Source organism: Pristis pectinata, chromosome 11 (assembly GCF_009764475.1).
Source record: "Pristis pectinata isolate sPriPec2 chromosome 11, sPriPec2.1.pri, whole genome shotgun sequence".
Lineage (NCBI taxonomy): Eukaryota > Metazoa > Chordata > Chondrichthyes > Rhinopristiformes > Pristidae > Pristis > Pristis pectinata.
Genome location: NC_067415.1, coordinates 24,754,753 through 24,769,556, shown reverse-complemented (window position 1 = coordinate 24,769,556; position 14,804 = coordinate 24,754,753). Strand labels below are relative to the sequence as shown.

The following is a 14,804-nucleotide window of genomic DNA, read 5'->3' as shown; positions in this document are numbered from 1 at the left end:
TGTAAAGAAATTAACCCTAGGTCTCTTCAAAAAGAAAAAGTCACAACCTGATCCAGTTTCCCAGTAGGATGAGCTGTAGTCTGGCTTATCCACTTAGCTGTAGCCTCTTCCACTTTGTCTCCTGCTACTACAGCTGCTCTAATGTCTTTGTGAATTAATTTTTGTCAGTTTTCAATGCATTTTGCATGTTCGCTGTTTAATAATGTAATACCCTTTGTTTATCCTCAATGAAGCCCTTATTGTTCATAGGCAGAAAAATAATGTTTTTGGTAATGCATCTCCATACATACATAATGTTTTAGAGCTGATTCACTTAGCACTCTGGTGCCTAGGAAAACATTCCTGAATGTTAAGTGAGGTACTAATGTACTATACTTAGATTTCCAAAGGCATTTAATGTTATCATGGAAAATTAAAGCTCATGCTATAGGAGGTAAGGTATTGGTATGGACAGAATGGGAAAAAGAGAGTAAAAATAATGGATCCTTTGGTAATATGTAACAAGAGGTGTGTCACAGGGATCAGTACTAGGGCCTCGACTTTTAATAGTTTATATAAATGACTTGGAATGAAGGCACTGAAGATATAGCGGCTAAATTTACTGTCGACACAGATATGTAAGAAAGTTAGCTGTGAAGGGGATACAAGAAAGACTACAAAGGGATATGGATAGGTTGTGAATGGGCAAGATCTGGAAGATAAAGTGGGAAAGTATGAAATTGTTCATTTTGGCAGAAAGAAGAAAACATTAGAATCAGGTTTATTATCACTGTCTTATACGATGTGAAATTTGTTATTTTGCGGCAGCAGTACAGTCCAAGACACAAAAATCTATAAATTACAAAATAAATAAATAGTGCAAAAAAAAAATAATGGGGTAGAGTTCGTGGGCCATTCGGAAATCTGATGACAAAGGAGAAGAAGCTTCTGAATCATTGAATGTGGGTTTTCAGGCTCCTGTACCTCTTCCCTGACAGTAGTAATGAGAAGAGGGTATATCCCGGATGGTGAGGGTCCTTAATGATAGATGCCGTCTTCTTGAGGTGCCGTCTTCTTGAGGCACCGCCTCGATAACTAAAGTTGTGAGAGATTGCAGAATTCAGAGATGAGGAAGGATCTGTGTTTTCTAACAGGTGATTTGCAAAAGGTTAGTATACAGGTATTGCAAGTAATTAGGAGAGCTGACAATGTTATTGTTTATTGATAGGGAAATTTAATATAAAAATAGGGAGGTTATGCTTCAGCTCTATTGCTGCTGATAGTCCCTTGGAATCATTAAAGGTGTCCATCAGGCTTGATGGGTCTTCAAAAGACAGCTGATTCTGGACAGACCGGTTCTTTGCCATGGGGGCATGTGTTGCTCAGGGAGGTGGGATTGCGAACCTTCTTCATCAACTATTATCATTCTGCCTTGGCATTGAGTCTTTGGGCCTTGAAATAGCATTAACTTAATGAACTGAGTGGCAGTACACTTGAGCAGTTGGAAGCTTGTTCTCTTCTCCCCTTCCCCCACCCCCCACCCCCCCCCCCCCAACTACCCCTTGCCCCCAAGTAATCGTTGTTGGTGCTTCTCTGCTCGAAGGTGGCCTTAAGAGTGTCTTTGTGCACCTGCTTTTGGGTGTCTTCTGAGCATAGGTCAATGCAGAGCTCGGAGAAGGGTTTGATGTTGTTGGGCACAGCCCCATGGAGGGTCCAGTTCTAGTCACATTTGATCCCAGGATATGTCGGTTATCTTCAGCTGTAATAGGCATTGATAAGACTGCATCTGGATTAATGTATTCAGTATCAATCTCCTTATTAAGTATGGATATTAATGCCTTGGATGCAGTTTGGGGGAGGTTCAATTGACTAATATCTGGAATGGGTGTTCTGAAGAATAGTTGGATAGGTTAGGCTTCTATCTGATGGAGTTTAGAAGAGTGATACTGGCCTTGAATGAAACATAAGGGGTCTTGACAAGGTGGATGTGGAGAGGATGTTTCTGCTTGTGGGAGAAGCTATTTGTGTGTTGGTGCGGTGGGGGAAAGGAGTGATCCTATTATAATACTGACCCCTAATGAAAAACAACCAGAGCCACAAACATTGCTATGTATAAGCTACTTTTGATTCTATGCTATTACTGCTCTTTGTATCTCTTGCCTTCAATTGTGTTTAATTTATGGTACAACATCAGCCACAATGAACATAGAACATTACCACACAGTACAGGCCCTTCGGCCCAAGATGTTGTGCCGACATTTTATCCTGCTCTAAGTTCAATCTAACCCTTCACCCCCACATAGCCACATGAATGATAGAAAAATGCAGGGCTCTCTGAGAGTCTCTTGAATGTCCCTATCCACAACACCACCAACCTTTGTGTCCTCAGCAAACTTACTAACCCACCCTTCCATATCCTCATCCAAGTCATTTATAAAAATCACAAAGACCAGAGGTCCCAGAACAGATCCCTGCAGAACACCACTGGTCACTGACCTTCAGGTAGAATATGCTCCATCTACCACCACCCTCTGTCTTCTATGGGCGAGCCAATTCTACGCAGCCAAGTTTCCCTGAATCCCATGCCTCCTGACTTTCTGAAAGAGCCGTCTATTGCCTATCTGAACCCTCTGTTAACACATCAAAATGTCAATTTGCTTTCTGTATTTGATATATATGTCCAAATGACTGTTAAAATTGATCATGATTATCATTTCTGATAGCTTTTATGCCTGTTGCTCAATTTAACAATACAGGCCGTCCCAGGTAATGAACGAGTTCCATTTTTACAGGTGTCCTTAAGTCAATTTTGTCCATAAGTCGAAAGGCACACCAACACCCCCCGATACGGTAACCATACTGCTACAGTAATGTACTGAATGGCAACGAAAGCACACAAGACTGATGATAAAGAACAATTACTACAAGTAGAAAGAGAGAGAGAGGAAAATAGGTCTGCTGTTCATAGAAATGAACTTGTGTACGTCAGACTTCTGAATTTAATAATATTATGGGAGCTCATTCATATGTAAGCGTATCCATAAGTCGGGCATTCGTAACTGGGGGGGGGGGGGGGGGCAGCCTATATCCTGTTTTTGAACATGTGTAACATTTACAATCCACCATCCCTTTGTCTGCACCCTGCATCTAAAGGGCATTGAAATATTATGACCAGTACCTCAACAATTTTAACCTTTTGCTTATCTTGGCAACTTAAAGAAGTATTTTGTGTGAACCTGGTGACTTAACTATCTCAAGCAAACTAAAGCTTCAGGTGTTTCCCCTTTATCAATTTTTTAGCCTCTGCTGTAACTGAGCCACTTATTTCACTACACCTTCTCTTCCACGGTAAAGGTGGATGTCAGTGCAAGTTTAAAATCCTTATTGATAATGGTGAATTTAGCTTACTTAGATACAGATCTAGGGCCATTATAGTTTCTTCAGATTGGAGGTATAGTGAAAGTAAAGAGGCAATATGAGATGATTGAAGAGGCAAATTTGAAAGCAAGAGTCTAAAGAGCTAGGGAAAAATCACGGTAAGAGTCTGTCTTGCAGAAGTCCAGGACATGAGTGTCCTCTTTAATACTGAACAAGATGAGGAAACGTAGAGGAGAAATGCATTGCTGCTACACCATAGCAGAAGAGACCAATGAAGGATTCTTTTCAGAATTTGTCAAGAAGTAAATAAATCAACACTTTTCTTCAACTCGCGTTTCTTGAAGTATGCAGAGATGACGTTGTTTTGCATTACAGACCATTTTCTAGGAACACAACCACACCCCCCCCCCCCTTAATGAGGGAATTGCCTGTACTTGTTTTCTGAAAGGAAGGTTATGCTGAGCCTCTGCCTTGAATTGCTGCAGTCTGTGCAGTGTGATGCTGTTGAATGGGGGGGGGGGGGGGGGGTTCAGTATTTAGATCTTGCATGAATTAAGTAATGGCCTGAGGTCATAAATCATGATAAATTCCTTATTATTTGCTTTAAATCTGATGCATTTTGTCTCTTTGAATATATTGTAGCAATGGCCATAACCAAAAAGTTCACATGCACATGGTGGATCTGATGAGTTCCATTGTTTGTGAAGGGGACACTGTTTCTCAGGAACTTTTGGATACTGTTCTTGTCAACCTTGTACCAGCTCATAAGGTGAGTAACCAATGTTATTTTATTCTATTTTAAGATTGCAAAATAGTAATTATACTTGTTGAATTCAAGGAAAAGGTAAATTTAGAACAGATTGATTTGATTTGTAAAACCAAAATGCATTTTCAACAAGCATTTATAACAGGAAAAATCATTTGAAATATGCACTTTAATACCTCAAAGTTAATGCTAATGTATTAATCTTAGTGACCTGCCTTTTAGGATGGATCTTTTAATTTGATAATCATTTTACATCAGTTGTGTTCTCAGTAAATTTAAAATGTTATTAACAACATAATGCGATAATATTTGATGAAACTTGCTCCATAGTTCAAGTGCATGTGCGATTCAGTTACCTTGTTTCCTCCAGAAATTCAATAATTATTTCTAGCATTATGTACACCACGCCAGAATTTGCTGGGATCCTCTACAATGAACTGACGTTACATTTGCTGAAATGTAACTACCATTAAAATCAATGGTGATTATTACTTTCCTGTATTGAAACAGTTTTAATATTGTGGTCACTTAAAGTGGAAAAATTACTCATCTTAAATGGTTTGATTTAAGATTATGTATATACTGTATATAACTTTACTTGTTTCTGTGCTGATGTTAATTAATACAGCCAGTCCCTCTATCCTTTTCTACCATTTACGGCTTTTTTTTCCCCATATTAACTCAATCTACTTGACTTCGACAATGGTACTAAGGGTTATGGAACTAACAAAAATCTAGTAATAATCAGCTTAAAAATTTGGACTTGATTTATCTTTGAGCTGTTTTTGGGGAAAGTGCCCTAGATATTCATTCCATTTAGCCTCTGGGAGCTCTTGGACAACAAACCTGGCATTAATTCCCCTTTTATTTTGGACTGCCCCCCAGGGGAAATGGTTCATATGTATCTACCCTGCCAGATTGTTTAATCATGAGCATCTTATTTAAATCGCCTCTTAATTTCTATGTTCCAGGGGATACAAGCACAATCTATGTAATATCCCTTGTTTTTCCTTCCTTACCCTAAATTATTCTGGTGAATTTGTGCCATATGTACCAAGGCCTTTAAGCCATTGCCGAGTGTGTTGTTTAGATTGAATATGGAAATACAGGCCAGTGTTTTGTGGTCAGTAGTACAGTGATGCTGCTGGCTTTGAGGAAAGCTGTCACAAAGATCTGATATCTTTGCAGCATGTATTTTGCTTTCTCCAATATTAGTTGATTCTGACATCATCATCTGTATGGGATCTTTGGTGCTCTACACCATTTGTTGTGTACCAGCAGTGTTTCAGGTCAGTAAAGCAATTAAAAATGGGAATTCACTTCTGTAGATACAGAATTAAAAAGAAGTGAAGATGTGAAACTTTGTAGAGGACTCTGGCCATCACACACTTTTGTGCAATTTTGGTCTCTATACTATTGAAAAGGACACCGTGCTGGGGAAAGAATCTGAATACACAAAGGATATCTACATGAATATTGGTTGTGAGGATAGATTGATCAGGTTGGGGCTGTCTTCTTTAGAAAATAGAATTGTAGAATGATTAAATTGAAAGGAAACCATTTTACCTACATGCTAGTGCTTTGGTAGAGAATTCAATTCTATTTCCCTCTTCTCTTATCCCAAGACTTTTCTTTGCCCTAAGAGATTAGTATGGGTCTGAGGAGCCCTCTGGACTATTACTTCCAAAAGTTTCTTTGCCATAGGTGTTATTCTAATGGGCCTGCATTTTCCTGATTTATCAGTCATTTTTCAGTAAGAGTGTAACTTTTGTAATGTTCCAATCCTCTGTTATCACTCCATATCTAAGGAGCATTTGAAGTTTGTGATACTCGGCAATTTTCAACTCCTGCGTTACTCAGTAATCTCAGATTTATTCCATCTGGGTCAGGTGATTTCTCTACTTGAAGACTGCCAACCTTTTAGGCACCTTATGAAAGAGTGTGTAGTGTTAATGATCTCTCTGTAACTGGTCTTCCCTTTTCATTTTCACTGTTCGGTGCCTCATTATTGTAACAAGTTTTTGAATAGCAAAGTAAGCATCTCTGTTCACTAAGGAATTTGGAATGGACAGGGACATATTAAATTAAAGCATATTAAATATTTTTAAAATTATAAAATACAGTCTAAAACTTGTATAATGGAAAACTCCTAAAGTAAATATTCTGGTCAGAAATATATAAAACAAATCAAGATGCAGAATTTTCTTTTACCTTGTACATTTTGGTAAACATCATTACACATTGATTTATTGCTTCTGTAAGTAAGTAAGTGATCACTTCAAATGGGACACAATCCAAGACAAACTTCAAGGATATTAAAATATGAACTCTGTAGGTAGCCCTGTAAAAACAGTGGAAGCATCGAGCAGCAGCAGGATATCCATCTAAATAATTAAAATATCACTTATTTCAATAAGGCGCTAAGACCCTCCACCAGCTATTTGCTTTAATCTCAGGAGTGACCATGCACTTGTTGTAAAATCTTGAAAAATGTCACTTAAGCAGTTGCTATTTACTTTTCTTAATAACATTTAAAAATAACTTTATTTACTTTTATTATAATACCTTTCATTTGGTGCATCAGATATGAATATATGACTTATTTATTAAGTGATGGAAAATACCCTGGTAACCCAATGCTACTGACTGTGGTCATTTCTTATTTTTCTTCTTTTGGCCTTGGTGTTCATGGGCAGTGGCCGAAACAGGAGAACCTAAAGAGCTAGCAGGAAAGGTGATAATGGAAGAAGCAGAACACCTGCATATAATTATTGAAGAAAAGGCCATTCAAGTAGTGGAGATTTTAATTAAAACAAAAACTGTGGATTTTCCTTATATAATTGAGCATGCAAGGAAGAGATATTAAGATCTGAAAATGACCAAACAGCCGCAAGCAAGTTGCTTGCTTAATATCTACAGAACTGTAGGCTCCTTGTCTTGTAGCACAACCATTTCCCCTGATATAATTTGAATTATTTTTCAGCTATGTGGGTATCTCAAGTAAAGGGATAAATGCATCACTGCCACAAGTGCAGAATATTATAAACATTCAGTTACTTCATTAGTATTGCTTAGAACATTTTTAATAATGTGATGCTGATTTATATATTGTGCTTCTGAATTTGGCCTTTGTAAATGCAGTGTGCATAGGTTAAAAAGATGCTGTAAATGTTTCTCCAACTTGATATTGTGCACTTCTTTGTTATGCATCAATATGAACTGAGTTCAGAATGCTTTGGCTATAACTCACCAAATTAACATAGCTTTATTTCAATTTATTATATCTGATGGTTTTGTTTTTGTTGCAGAATCTAAACAAGCAAGCATATGATTTAGCAAAAGCTCTATTGAAAAGAACTGCTCAAGCAGTTGAACCATATATTACAAATGTAAGTTTTTAACTGATTTCTTTTCCCCCAGGACTCACTGTTTGGAAAATATTGGGTCTGGTTTGATTTGTATAATAAGTGGCACACCCTAATCAGTAATAGCTATCCCTATAGCATCACCTTTGTTTTAGGTTGGATTTTACCATCTTTGTTGCATCACATAAACTTAAACGTACTTTAATTTAAGTTTTATTAAAAGTGACTTTACAATGCAGAAGTGCGTATCTTAATGTTTGCCCATTGTCCCCAGGTTTTCTTTTTCAGCCAATCTCTAACCAGATCAATAATTTGTCTTTAGTTTTGTGGAAGTGTTAGGACAGTTTTTATCGGTTGCATTCACAGCTTCCCCTACCTACTGTAATCCACGTTAGTTGGAGTAAAGGACCAATCCATTTCCAATTAGAGTTGATCAAGCTTTACGTTTCTGCTTTTAGCATTATTCTTCACATGCATTGTAAATAGATGATGCAAAAATATTGATGAAATTGATTGTATTTTCAATTTTGAGTCAAATGATAAGTGTCAAAATCTATAACAGACTTAAGATAATTAAGCTATGTGCTAGAGGGCCTCAGTTTTCTCTTAAATCTATGGAAACTGCTCTAGAATCTATGAAATATTGGAAGCTGTCAACATATGAATCCTTATTCTCATTCAAAATCCTTGGACACATTGTCAGGTCCTGTTAATATATCACCTCAGAGTCCCATTAACTTCCCCAATACTAGTTTTCCTCCTGATGCTAATTGCCTTAAGTTTCTCATTCACTCTGGACTTCCATTATTTCCAGAAGTTTTTCTTTATCTTCAGTAGTCAATCAATTAGCATATCTTTGGGATGTGGGAGAAAAATTGTACATCCAGTATAAGCTCAAATGGCCACAGTCAAATGTGCAGAGAAAACAGGACAGCAGCAGAGGTCAGGATCAAACCCAGATCCTGGAGCTGTGTGGCAGCAGTGCTAACTGCTGTGTCACCGTGCTGCCCAAGTATCCAGGTTACTTTACACCTCCCTTCATGCGTTGCAATGTCTGTGCAGCAGAACTTAGTCTCCTGTTGTCTTGCCTGCCTCCCTATTCCAACCCAGCCCCCCTCCCCCTGCCATGTGATATCTGGTCTGCAATGCTGCCCTACATTGAAAGAAACCATGCACAGATTATTTCTAATCCACAATACGAAGTACTGAACTGAGTGCTAGGACCATGATGGGTATTCTCAACAGTGAAAGACTTGAATGCTATACTGCTGTCATTAGCTTGGGAACGCAAATACTTTGACATTGACATTGCTGCTATGAGTGAGACGGGCAGTGGACAGCCAATTCAAAGAACAAAATGGTGGGTACATCTCCTTTTGAAGGGGCTTACTGTTGGAGGAATGCTGTCTTCAGCGAGTAATATTTGCTATTGATGGTGAGCTGGTCTCATTGATTTTCCCTCTCCAATATTATGAAGCTTGGTCCTGAAATCAGTACTCTTTGAAAATTGCCACCATGCTGTTTCTGCAAAATCCTCCAGGTATACTGGAAGAAAAGTTGAACCGATGTCGGTATCCTCTCCTGGGCCAACATTTCCAGCATTAAAGCTCCAATTACACTCAGTTTGTTCCTTGGTGCAGGCCACTTCACTTGCATAGCCAACACCAGACTCCTGAAAGACGTTTTCTCCCCCCAAGCTCTTTGGCATGAAGAGATTACCAGATAGACAAGGATGTGCTAAAAGCCTCATTAGGGGAAGAAGTGCGACAGCTCCACTGTTCTCTGGCCCATGATTGTTGCAATGAAAAAAGAGCATTGGGGATGGTATTGAGAACTTCAAAATCCTGCATTCGGAGCACATGGAATCCCCGTGTAAACAGCAGAAGTAGCATGTCAGCTCAGCAAGCTAACTGCCTACTACTATGTTGGGCACCTCCTGCGCCATCTGTGGAAGTATCTCCTTATTGGTCCCTTCAATCACCTCAGAACACACAAAACTGGAGTGGAATCTAGTCAACCTCGATCCCAAGGGACTCTTGTAGGAAGAAGAATTCACATGGGTTCAGATAATACCTGAACCCACAGAACAGATTTTAATTGCCAAGAATTCTTAGCTTGCAGTAGTCTGAAATCTCTGCTTAAAAAGCTCACTGTTCCACACAGACCTGTTTTCTCTTACTTCCTGAACTATTTCCAAGATTGGGATCTCTTGCAATTATGTGGAAATTACATACTTGGGGATTTTTCTAGTGATGCTTCAGTGCTGAAAGGCTCATAGTCCAATAGTGAAAAGTGAACTTCCACAGTTAAGCAGCATGTATGCTAGGAAATCAGCCCACTGTTTCTCTCTACCTGCTTAGATCTGGCTCAGGTTGATTGACTCCCTTCATTTCACAGGAAAGAAACAACCATGAGGTATGTTAAATGTAATTTTTCAAAAATTTAAATTGATCCCTCTGACAACTTTTCGGTCTAGAGGCATGGCTTATCAATTCTCAAAGCATTTCTGTGGATTGCCAGTTGATGAGGACTTGCACTTTGCTGGGCAGCTAATCACAAGGCTTGAGGCAATTTATAATTAGTGCTTGGGTGGAGGGGGTTGTTGGAGAGGATGTTCACTCTTGCATTAGATGTGGTTTTTTTGTAGGCTTTTTTTTGGATAGTTATAAAACTGATATTTAATACAGATTGTTTAATACAGCTCATACTAACTGGTAAATTTTCTGCCAACAGTTTTTTAACCAGGTTTTAATGCTGGGCAAGACCTCCATCAGTGATCTATCAGAGCATGTCTTTGACCTGATCCTTGAGCTCTACAATATTGATAGTCATCTGTTGCTTTCTGTTTTACCACAGCTGGAATTTAAACTTAAGGTACATCTGTTAACTCATTTCTATATGTTACATGTTTACTGAAGCAGCAACTTGATCTTTAAGTTATTAATAAGTAATGTATAATAATGTTTCTTTAAAATTGATGTAATTATTGATAATTTTCTGCCATTAATATAATTAGACCATTAAGTTTCTTTAACTCTATTCAACCTTCACTGCCCACTGCACTGTAACACTATTTCTTGGAATACATTTAAAAATATTTTTCCTGCCAAATTACTTTCTAGATATATGGTAAATTTATATTTTGTTTCAGTTAAAATTGTCTTTCAAGATGAACCTTGGGAAAGATGGGTTGAGGAAGGGGAAGACAAACATGAGGATGGGATATGTAATTTGCTTTAACAACAAAGTAGGACAAGATGTAAAAGTTTTATGTAATGCCTGAGATGATCGGATCAGAACATCCAGAATGATTGAAGGAGGATGACTTTGAGCAGGTTAGTTACTTAGGCATGAGTAGATCGGAAATTGGACAAATGGAACTTGAAAAGATCTTAAAAGGTGACAAGAGAGTTCGCTGGGACAATATGATCAGACACCTTGGGTGGCCCTGTGGTGCAACAGTTAGTGCTGCCTTACACCTCTGGGGACCCAGGTTTGTTGTTGACCTCTGGTGCTGAGGTATGGAGATTGTATATTCTCTCTTTGATCATGTAGGTTTCTCCAGATTCTCCAGTTTCCTCTTGTATCCCAAAGTAAGTTAATTGGCTACTATAAATTACCTCTTCAGTGCAGGTTAATGGCAAAAAGAATGAAAAGATCGTTGATGGGCTTGTGTAAGAGAGAATAAGTTGCAGGGGTATAGGAAAATAGAGGAAAATGGGACTAAGGGGATTATTCCCCTGGAAATCACCATGGACCTGCTGGACCAAATGACTGCCTTCTGCATTTTTTTTGAAGTACAAGAGAAAACAATTGTTTGGAGTTGGGTTGGAGGTCCAAAAAATATAAATCTGTTTGGATTCTTTATAGTGGCAGGTGCTAGTGTTAGTTTTTATATTATTCTCACGAGTGAACAAGTTGATTTCCTCAAATAGATCTTGGTAAACAATTAGCTTTTACACAGTCCATCTAAATATTAACTATTGTTTGTTCATTTAAGAACTTGGTGATGAGTTCTCTATTGTGGCCATATGGTACTTCACCTTTAAGCTGTTCTTCTGTAACTGCCTTTCTGTAGCATTAATAATTTTATTGATATTTAAGCTGAGTTTATGTTTTAAATGCTTATTTTCACTACACTTTTAAAGTAAATGATACATGCATACATAAACATGAAATTTATGAAGATTTTGCTCTTTTTTTAATGATTGGACACTTTGGTGTATACAAATAAGACTGAAATTCTAATGAATGCTAAAAGAGCCCCAATTTCTGTGAAAACCTTCATGTGCTCTTATTATATGTAGTTATTTTTTAATTTAATTTCCTGTCTTCCCTATTCTATTCTCTTTATGTTTACATCCCTCTCACTAATCATGAAAACACGTTTTCAAGTCTCCCTCTACCAGTGACTATAAACAATTATGCATCCTTGTACTGATGAGGCTGCTTCCATATCTGAGATATTGAGGTTGTGTTATTGGCTGGTGTTTTGTTTGATGCAGTTCAGTACACAACTTGTTTTGATTTTGATCATAGAGTTGTTTCAGAGAATTTTGCAATTTATATTTAAAGTATATTTGTTATTCTAGCCACATTTTTGAGCATATGTCAGCTAGTATCGTACAGTCCACATTCTGTAAAAAAAAAACTGCTCTGTCAGAACAAGGATTTGCTATTGTTATTTGGATATGTTATTTGATACTGATAAATATTGTCACCTTTTTGTGGAAAACAATGGGTATTGCAGTTTAGTTCATGCATGTCAAGGCAGTGTTGAATTATAAGAGAAACCTTACAATAGAAATATTAGGTAGATAGGATTTTAGAACTGGCAAAGTAAATATCCAAGAAAATATAACATCATGTCACCTATCGGGGAATTCCAGGTAACATACTCAAGTTTTAAGAACAAATTTGAGTATGCTCTTGATTGCATCCATTGAAGCATTCATGTAGCCACAATCATTTTTTGAGCTGAGCTGCTCTGCTCTTCTACACAAAAACTTTTTTTTAAAAAAATAATAGAATATCAAGTAGATCTTGTTTACAAAAAGCAAAATTAGACTTCTGCACCTACAATAATGAATGTACTCCAAATGAAAAGTAACTGCAAAATTTCTGCAAGCCATTTGCTAGGAATGGCATATTTTGTCATGAAATTTGTAATTGGATCACCAAATAATCCTCAAATGCCCTTTCTTATTCTAGCTTGTCCTTTCTTTTTCTAAGAACTTTGGATTGCTGGGTCTTAAGCAGTTGCTATTTTTAAGCCACTCTGTAAGAATTTCTTTTGCCTGCCCAGACACAACTGTAGTTGTCCATCAGTGACAATTTCATTTGTTTTACCTTGTCTTTTTCTGCAATTTTTGGGTTCCTGACATTAGTTTCTAACTTTTCCATATTGTGGATCCAGATTCTGAATCCTGATTACTGGACTAGAATTCTTCGAGTTTTGTTTTTAAGAGTCGTAGAGTACTACAGCATAAAAACAGGCCCTTTGGCCCATCCAGTCCATGCTGACCTGATCTTCTGCCTAGTCCCATTTACCTGCACCCGGAACATAGCCCTCCATACCTCTCTCATTCATGCACCTATCCAAACAATTGAACCGGCGTTACCATTTCCGCTGGCAGCTCGTTCCACACGCATACCACCCTCTGAGTGAAGTAGTTCTCCCTCAGATTTCCCTTAAATATTTCATCTTTCACCCTAAACATATGACCTCTAGTCCTAGTCTGACCCACCCTAAGGGGAAAAAGACTGCATGCATTCGCCCTATCTATACCCCTCATAATAAGATCTCCCCTCATTCTCCTGTGTTCCAAGGATTAAAGTCCTAACCTATTCAACCTATCCTTGTAGCTCAGGTCCTCAGGTCCCGGCAACGTCCATGTAAATTTTCTGTGCACTTTTTCAAGCTTATTGCTATCTTTCCTGTAGGTAGGTGACCAGAACTGCACACAATACTGTAGGTTTGGCCTCACTAACGTCCTATTACAACTTCAACATAACTTCCCAACTCCTGTACTCTGCCCTGATTTATGAAGACCCATGTGCCACAAGCTCTCTTTACAACCAATTCTACCTGTGATGCTACCTTCAAGGAATTATGAATCTGTATTCCCAGGTCCCTTTGTTCTACCACACACCTCAGTGCCCTACTATTCACTGTGCAAGTCTTACCCTGGTTTGTCCTGGCACTTGTCTGCATTAAATTCCATCTGCCATTTTTTCAGCCCATTTTCCTAGCTAGTCCAGACCACTTTGCAAGCTTTGATGGCCTTCCTCACTATTCACTATGCCCCCAATCTTGGTATCATTTGCAAATTTGCTGATCCAGTTTACCACATTATCATCTAAATCATTAATATAGATGATAAACAACAACGGGCCCAGCACCGATCCCTGTGGCACACCACTAGTCACAGGCCTCCAATCAAAATACAACCATCTACTACCACTCTCTGGCTTCTCCTGCTAAGCCAACATTGAATCCAATTGATAACTTCATCCTGAAGGCCAAGTGACCTAATCTTCTGGGCCAGCCTCCCAGGTGGGACTTTGTTAAAGGCCTTGCTGAAGTCCATATAGACAACGTCCACCACTTCCCTTGATCAACCTTCCTGGTAGCCTGCTCAAAAAACTCTACCTGCCATGGCACAAAGCCATGTTGACTATCCCTAATCTGGCTCTGTCTATCCAAATAGTTATATTATCCTGTCCCTCAGAATACTTTTCAGTAACTTACCCAAGACTGATGTCAGGCTCACCGGCCTATAATTTCCTGGCTTATTCTTAGAGCCTTTCTTAAACAACTGGGCAACATTAGCTATTCTCCAGTCCTTCGGCACCTGGCCCGTGGCTAAGGACGTTCTAAGTGTTTCTGCCAGGGCCCCTGTAATTTCCTGCACTAGCCTCCCACAAGGTCCGAGGGGACACCTCGTCAGGCCCTGGGGAGTTATCCACCCTAATTCGCCTCGACAGCAAGCACCTCCTCTTCCGTAATGCAGATATGGTGACCTCTTTACTCTTTTTCCTCATTTTTATAGACTCTGTGTTTGTTTCTTAAGTAAATACAGATGCAAAAAATTTATTTAAGATCTCCCCCATCTCTTTCTGCTCCACACATAGATGTCCACTCTGATCTTCAAGAGGACCAATTTTGTCCCTTGCTATCCTTTTGCTCCTAGTATAGCTATAGAAACCCTTGGGATTCTCTTTCACCCTGTCTGACCGAGCAACCTCATGTCCTCTTTTTGCCCTCCCGATTTCTCTCAAGTGTTCTCTTGCATTTCTTATACTTCTCAAGCACC

The 14,804-nt window shown here is 38.6% G+C and overlaps 1 protein-coding gene across 14 annotated transcripts in view; it reads left to right on the top strand.

Annotated features, from left to right (window-relative positions):
- Positions 1 to 14,804, top strand: part of pds5b (PDS5 cohesin associated factor B) — a 194,857-nt gene that overhangs the window by 55,312 nt on the left and 124,741 nt on the right. For all 14 annotated transcript variants that reach the window (XM_052026040.1, XM_052026028.1, XM_052026027.1 and 11 more), the window contains 3 exons: positions 4,000 to 4,126; positions 7,432 to 7,512; positions 10,222 to 10,362. In XM_052026040.1, the coding sequence (XP_051882000.1) occupies positions 4,000 to 4,126; positions 7,432 to 7,512; positions 10,222 to 10,362 (349 nt within the window). The remainder of the gene's footprint in view (positions 1 to 3,999; positions 4,127 to 7,431; positions 7,513 to 10,221; positions 10,363 to 14,804) is intronic.